Raw genomic sequence first — 8,056 nt, forward strand, 5'->3', positions numbered from 1 at the left:
TTTGATAAAGATTAGCTCTCATGTCATGTGAAAGAATATGAGTATAATCGGTTGTATTTTGTGAGGCGTGAATGAAAAATGAAGGCCGGATATTATTCCATATGGAATAAATAGAATTAGAAAGTTATTCTGTTTATAGTATAAAGCACTTTTATACTAGTAACTTAAAAGGTTGGAAAGAAGCAAACATCTGTATTGTCTTTGTTACTCCGCTTTGAATTTGAATTTGATCAAATAATTTAATTGATTAATATTTGGATTAACAAATTTACAAATTTCGGTTCATACTCAGGAGATAATAATATCTAACATGAATTCTTAGGCCATGGATGGATTAGCTCAAGATTTTTATAAGACCTCTTAAAATAATATTTCCAGAAAACATATGTGTGAAGGCTTTACCTACAACAACTAGTCAACAACGATATACCCATGTGATCCCACAAGTAGATTGGGTACTTTGTGTAATATAGAGAGTCATTTTCGATAGACCTTGACAACTTTAACTCAACTACTTAATTTTATAGAAAGTTCGTTAGCAACATAGTTGACTCGTTGTACTATCCTTTGTTACTATGAGTTTACTTGAACACTAATATACTGTACCCTGTAAAACTTATTTATGGTGGAGATAAGTTTTTCTGAATAATACTCGATATATGTATTCTTATGTTAAATACAGTAATTAAGTTTCGAAAGTAAAATAATGTAATTATCTGAATGTCAAACAAGTAGTTTGGCTGTGGTACACAACAACATGCGATGCTTCCTACTCCACTTGTATCTTCGCAAATTGTCTTTTTGTGAAATATTCAAAAGTCCAGTTTCTATAAATAGTCAATTTTGTCATTGAAGAAAGATTCGTAGTTGAATCCACTTGCATTACTATACGAAATTTCCAATTCAGGATTATAAAAATTCTTAATTATATATCTTGCTCTAGTCGATACATTTGGTACTTATTTTTATATTAAAGAATGGCCACTTGGCCATTAGGGTTTTGGTGGATTACAGTTTAGAATAGAGATCTGTCATTTTTAAGGGGGAAAAAAAATCCAAATGATTCATTATTTCTCTACTAGTAAACGTGTTTAAGGAGAAGAATTAAGGTTTAAAAGCATAGCAAGAACGAATCAAAATATTCAACACAAAATCATAGACAATGAATGGAATGGTTCAAATTTAAATGCTTTGAGTGTCTATCTTTCTTTAATTTTTTTTTCCTTTGTTATAGTGGGAAAATAAAATGAATCTTCTTTTAAAAATGTAAAAAGAACTATGTGTCCTTAAACGTTTACTTCCGTACAGGACACTGCAACAAGTTGTAACGTCTCTATTTATGTAGAAAGTAGAAACAATTGCTGGTCCATTCCCATTGTAGAGAAGAAAACAAAATTTGGTAATTAGGCATTTCTTTAAGTAAGATATTTATTCATAATTACTACTTAAGACAAAAATTTCTTTGCCGCGTAATCCAAAATTACCCGTAAATCGAGTCAACGTACAGAAAAAACCAACGCATAACCCATCACTTCCAACATGCAGTCCCACATATATCTATCTCAAACAAGTACACCTCGAAACAACAAATAAAAATAAGTACTAGTAAAATATTACTCCACTAGTTGGTCGTAGAAATTTATACAGTAGGATTTTAAATTTATAAAAAGCCGGTTCATTTCCATAAACTCCTTAACTTTATTCCAACCTTCCATTCCATACTCTCAGCCCCCAGATCCCCTTCTTTATTTTCACAAAAAGAACAGAAACGTGTTGTTAATATTCTGTGAAGATTGGTCATTGAGGAGTTTGATAGAAAGCTAGGGGAGTGGTGGTGCAGCCATTTTTTCACCGGAATCTTGTTTTTCCGGTGAACTTTTAGACACCCTTCTAGCTAGAAGTGGACAATGTCATAAGAAAAAACATCATTTTTTTTAAACACACGAAATAGGAGAAGATGATAGGGAAAATGAGCTTGTTGTTTGTATGTGGGTTTTGGGTTTTGATGATGTCATCAGCATCGGCGACATTAGTAGTTCGTGGTGCTGAAACGGCGTCGTTTACAGAGGAAAGGAAAAATGGGGCGCAACACAGAAATGCATATGCGACAATGATGTATATGGGAACACCAAGAGACTACGAGTTCTACGTAGCGACACGTGTCATGCTCCGATCACTTTCCCGGCTAGGCGTTGAAGCTGATCTCGTCGTTATTGCTTCACTTGACGTTCCTCTTCGTTGGGTTCGCACTCTGTAAGTCTCATTTCTTATTTTCTCCATTTCTGCAGTAAATTTAACATTGTTGACCGCAAAAAGGTTAAACGCAGAGGTTTTTGCGGTGAAAGTGAAAACAAATAGTCGGAACTTTTAAATTTGTGGTCCTTAACAATTTAAAAAAAGTGCTCGTAAAAGATTCTAGGGTATAAGGGTAAGTTTTAATAAAATTATTTTCGAATTTAGAAAGGATTATTTTTTTTTAGAAATAAAAAAAAATATGTTGAAATAAACTTTGGAACGGATATAGTATACTATATACTTTCTCGTCATGATTTGTTTGTTATTGATAAGTTGGTGCTGTTAATATATTTTAGAACTCTATCTAAATTCGCTCCTTTTTATATTTTAAAACTCTTCTATATATTCAATTTGAATTCTGTTATTGACATGCTTGGGTTATTAACCTTCTTGCTAGGTATATTTTTTGTCATTTTATACAATAGAGTATTGTTTTCTACTCGTTATTGAACTTGGGGGTGTTGAACTTGAAACGTTTAGTGGTAGGTAGGCCCACGTGAAAGGGCTCCTCTTAACCACACTGACAAAAAAGGCAGAGACTTGTAAGGATTATAGTTAAAAGGTTGGCTTTTTGTACTATTTTAGTACAACTAAATTTTGTTGAGACGTGGAAAAATAGAGTATACTGAAGTTGGAATGGGTCTATTCCTATTTCCATCTTAGTAGAGTATTTAATTTTTCTGAATAGGTTTAGAGCTCGTAAAAAGGAGGCCAGTTTGGAGTTTAGGGACTAGTTGACAATTTTGGCCATCTTGATTTTGCCAGCTCAAAAATACGTACTTAGGATTTTTCTAAACTACCAAAAGATATTAGAGATAGTACAAAATTAGCTGTTAATTCACATGCTCTTACAAAAGTTTTCCATCATTTTTTTTTTCTGATCCACTGATGCTACGAGACGAAATGACTTTATTTTATGTGTTTCATGCTATGGGACGTCAATTAAAGACGACTATGGGACAATTAGGATATTATTGTTTTAGCCTTTTTAGGGATAATTGACATGAAGAGTCAAGAGATAAGACTAAGAAAATAATTGCGAGCTTCTTTTTTTCTTCTTCCTTTTTTTTTTCCCTGGAATATGATTATGTCACATGGCCCACATCTTTTACTTACCAAAACATATTTATCACAGAAAGGGGTGATAATAATCTTGTAGAACAGTACGAAAATTAAAAAATTTACTAATTCTTAGTATGACTTCAGATATTAATTCCTTATTTTCTTAAATGAAATAAAAAGATTTGGAAGTAATTTGAAAATACTATAAAATCATAATTTACGGAGTCGATTCTCTTGAACAGAACAAGAATATGTGGCAGCTTAGTATGTCCAAAAGTACAGGAGAACCTTTAATAGATAAGATATTATTATCAGTATTTAATATTTGGTTATTCATAGCATTACTATATATTTATAGTTTAAGAGTGTCTGCAAAAAACTTGGTAAGATCGTTGTATATAACAAGAAAAAAAATTGGTACACTAAAAAACTGTGATAGTGCTACATAATGTGGGCAGAAGAATAATAAGCTTTTTCTGGCCAATGAGTTTTGGTTGGCAAAGGAACTATTGCATGAATTCGTTGCTTTAGGAAGTGCCCCTTCTTGCTATTTTCACAGCTAATATAATATGGCCACTCTTCAAGTCTTTGGGAAAGTCACTCTAGGCATTGCTGGACGCATGTGACTTTGGTGCTCACAATTGAAACTCGAGACATGACTATTCTTCTCTAGGGAAAAAAAAACAAAAAAGAAAAAGAAAAGCACTTGATACTCGCTATTAAAAGTTTCTTTTTTGTCCCATGATTAAGGTACTTTACATGATATGCTCAACATATGTTAGTGTGCCTAAATATGAACAATCTGCAAACTCTAATGGTTTATGTCATGTGTCTCTTCTAGTTTTCTTATTCCTCGGATAAAAATGAATGTTGTCTAACTTCACAATGTAGGGGTAAGGTTTTCATACACACTATCATTTTCGGACCATACTTGTGGGATTACACTGGGTTTATTATTGTTGTTGTTGTTATTATTATTATTGGATACGAATGAAGTATATTTGTTCTACAAAGGATATTCCTTTTTGATTCTTTATTTTATGATTCAAGGGTAAGATGACTACGATGGTTGCCGCATGTAGGAAGACTAAAGCTATCAAAAGGGCTACTTCATTAGAATATGTGTTTGCACTTTGCAGTTTGTGTTTTAACTTCTAATTTGCCTTTTGGTACTCCTTAAGTAAAGCATATTCCGGTTCCCTATTTAGTTGGGACCTAAAGTTGGTCTATTCTCAATTTGAGCCTTCCTCTCTTTGCGTGTTCCAATCGTTAAAGAAAATTCTTTTTGGTATGTTCTTCCTAGTCAAGTTGTTTTAAGCTATGTTGCACAGACTCTCCAAAAGTGTCTTTGTGTGTGGGTCGGATCCTCCGAAAGTAGTACATTTTTGGAGGATCCGACATGGGTGCCACATCATTTTGGAGAGTCCATGCAACATAGGTCTTAAGTGCTAAACGTTATCCACTGGCCAATTGCAATCTACGAGCACAGCACAAGCTAAAGTATATTTTCAGCTTGGGTATTCCTCCATTTTTTCTCGTCCATTTCATAATCTTGATAAATTGAAACTATGATTGGGGTGAAGGGGGGCTCAAATAGTTTCTTTGGTTATGTTCCTGGCAATTAAATTGGAGCTTGAATATTATCTTGTGGAACAGGATTGTTCCTAAAATTTGTTCACCTTAGACCTAAGTAGTTGAAATATTTGAAAAACCATTAGCTTGAATCCAATTGACAAATTCCATCTGATAAGTGATCTCGGTCATTAGGTGCCTTTGTAAGGCCTAGCAGCCATTCTACTTTGCAACCTAAGTAAGTTCATTTACTAGATTTTGTTTTAGCTAAGATTGGTTGACCAAGATTTTGCTTGTAGAATCCATGTAACAATTATGTGCACACTTATAAGTGGGGAAAATGTGTGACCATAAGATCTACTAGAAATCATTCCATTTCAACCTACTTGCCTAGGTGAAAGGTATATTTGCTACGATGTATTTGAAATTTTGAATCAAATTAGTGTAATATACCATTTCAAGTGAAATTAAGCAGCTTAACATATAGAACTATGTAAAAGTCTTATACTAAGTAGACCGTTGTGACTGTTACATCCATTCTATTGTTATGTCACTGTGAAAACTATGTGAACCTTGAAAATTAACTAATGCTTTACGTACTTGGTATGCAGAGAACAGGAAGATGGTGCGAAGGTGGTGAGAGTTAAAAATCTGAACAATCCATACTGTCTCAATCCTAATTGGAGATTCAAGCTGACACTGAACAAACTTTACGCATGGAGCCTCGTAGATTATGACAGGGTTGTCATGCTTGATGCTGACAATCTTTTCCTCCAGAAAACTGATGAACTTTTTCAATGTGGCCAGTTTTGTGCTGTCTTCATTAATCCCTGCATTTTCCACACTGGTCTCTTTGTCTTGCAGGTAAATTAATTTAAAGCCTTTCAATAGTATTCTAGCCCTGACTAATTAATTTGCTAATGTTGGCAACTCAATCAGTATGATCAGAGTTATTGGCTTAGACTTTTGTTTGTTGTTCTGAGAAGAACTACCTGAATCAGCTAGTGCTTCTTGATTGACTTCAATTGAAAACTGCATCTTTCTTACATGAGCTAAAATTGCAGCCATCAAAAAAGGTGTTCAATGACATGATTCATCAGATAGAGATTGGAAGGGAAAACCAAGACGGTGCAGACCAAGGTTTTATTGGAGGCCACTTCCCAGATTTACTTGATCAGCCAATGTTCCATCCTCCTCTTAATGGTTCTAAGCTCCAGGGAAATTACAGACTTCCTTTAGGTTACCAAATGGATGCATCTTATTATTGTAAGTTTTGAGACTCTGAGTATGTTTACTGAACAAAGTTTGTCATATTTCACTGTGCAGTTTTGTAGAGTCTTAGACAAATTATAACGATTATCTACTTTTAATTATTTTCAGACCTCAGACTCCATTGGTCAGTACCTTGTGGACCTAATAGTGTCATTACATTCCCTGGTGCACCATGGTTAAAACCATGGTATTGGTGGTCGTGGCCTGTCTTACCTTTGGGCATCCAGTGGCATGAACAGCGGCTTCTAACTGTTGGGTAAGATTACAACACTTTCTGCTTTGAGTGACATATACACATGAAAGGTTATTCCTAGATTAACCATTGTACTCGTCTGGAGATTGTTGTCAATGAGTTTAGAAAATGAGCTGAACATTACTTACCTGACCGGCGTAGCAATTAACTGCAAGATTTATGCAGCCCGGTGTTTCTATAAAATAGCACGAATTGATTACTTCTTTCATCCCTGTTGCTGAACGCTTAAACCTCTTCCTGAAGTGCATTCATAATCTACAAGATTCATTGTACTTGTAACCAGAGATATTTGATGCTCATGACAATAACAGCTGACCTGTTTGTATTTGGCAGGTATGGTGCTGAGATGACAGCAGTGCTTATCCAAGCTATATTTTACCTAGGACTTATTGTAATGACACGCCTAGCACGCCCTAATTTAACTAAGTTGTGCTATCGCCATGATGATAGCAAGAGTATCTTCTTACTACGAACTGGTCTTAAGTTGATTGCTATATGGTCCATTCTTGCTGCCTACACAGTTCCTTTCTTCGTCATTCCTCGTACAGTTCATCCACTAGTTGGCTGGAGTCTCTACTTACTCGGTTCCTTTGCACTATCCTGTATAACAGTGAATACATTCCTTTTGCCGATGCTACCTGTTTTAGTACCATGGATTGGAATACTTGGGGCCCTTTTGGTGATGGCGTACCCTTGGTACAACGACGGTGTTGTAAGAGCAATGGCTGTTTTTGCATATGCCTTCTGTGCTTCCCCGGCATTATGGATAGCACTGGTTAAAATCAAGTCTTCTCTTCACGTTTCACTTGAGAGGGAAGGATTCTTGCCTAAGTTAAGTGAATCTACGGCACCTGCTGGTTCTAACAAACTGTATTGAAATTCTTGAAGTTGAAGGAAACAAAAGGTGAATTAATTCTTCAGAAACACCTCCAATTCGCTAGTCGGCGTAGTAGGAGATTGAAGTGTGCTTGTGCTATCCTAGCTGCCTCAGTCTGTGTTAAAAGAAAGGAATTTGTGAGTGGGTACTGATGTGAATTACACAATTTAGAATTTGGATGATATTTTGTGTTGTACATGGGACTATCTCAGGTCTATTAATTTCTTGAATGTTACTCCAGGAAAAAGATTCATTAGTTAATGTGAGTTAAGCTACAGTTTCTCATTGATTATTTCTTTTGCTAACATGTATATTGGATAAAGGTTCTTAACTTCTTTCATTTACTCATGATTTAATTTATATACATCGACAATATAAACCTTATTGTCATTGTTGTTTGATTAATATACTAAGATTTAGCCTGAGAACTGGTCAAGTTGACCTTTAATGAATACGAAGTGGCAAATAAATTGGCAAGAACTCTTCTCCAATGGAGGGAGTACTTTGTTCTATTTAAATTTGCCAAATAAATCATCGTCAGCCTCAATCTCTTTTCGTGTTTACATGTTATATGTAAAGAAGTGGTCTTGCTATCAATTTACTGTAATCATATCTAGTTGATAATGGTAAGAAAAAAATAAAAAACAAAAAGGAGTGTAGATTTTCTTTCCATTAACATATTTGGAGTAAGGAAGTCTTGGTGAAATACGTAGAATAAAGTCTGA

General features: G+C 34.7%; 1 protein-coding gene across 1 annotated transcript; it reads left to right on the forward strand.

Moving 5' to 3' along the window:
• Positions 1–1,663: 1,663 nt before the first annotated feature.
• Positions 1,664–7,620, forward strand: LOC104113299 (putative glucuronosyltransferase PGSIP8). The gene is made up of 5 exons (XM_009623419.4): positions 1,664–2,253; positions 5,541–5,793; positions 5,994–6,195; positions 6,310–6,457; positions 6,788–7,620. Exons 1-5 carry the CDS (start codon positions 1,958–1,960, stop codon positions 7,329–7,331), a joined length of 1,443 nt encoding a protein of 480 aa, XP_009621714.1. The 5' UTR covers positions 1,664–1,957; the 3' UTR covers positions 7,332–7,620.
• Positions 7,621–8,056: the final 436 nt, after the last annotated feature.

Source organism: Nicotiana tomentosiformis, chromosome 6 (genome assembly GCF_000390325.3).
Source record: "Nicotiana tomentosiformis chromosome 6, ASM39032v3, whole genome shotgun sequence".
Lineage (NCBI taxonomy): Eukaryota > Viridiplantae > Streptophyta > Magnoliopsida > Solanales > Solanaceae > Nicotiana > Nicotiana tomentosiformis.

Coding starts and splice junctions, on each gene's coding strand:
- LOC104113299 (XM_009623419.4), top strand. CDS start 1,958: ATGATAGGGAAAATGAGCTTGTTGTTTGTATGTGGGTTTTGGGTTTTG. Junction 2,254..5,540: donor CTTCGTTGGGTTCGCACTCT/GTAAGTCTCATT, acceptor CTTGGTATGCAG/AGAACAGGAAGATGGTGCGA. Junction 6,458..6,787: donor CAGCGGCTTCTAACTGTTGG/GTAAGATTACAA, acceptor TGTATTTGGCAG/GTATGGTGCTGAGATGACAG.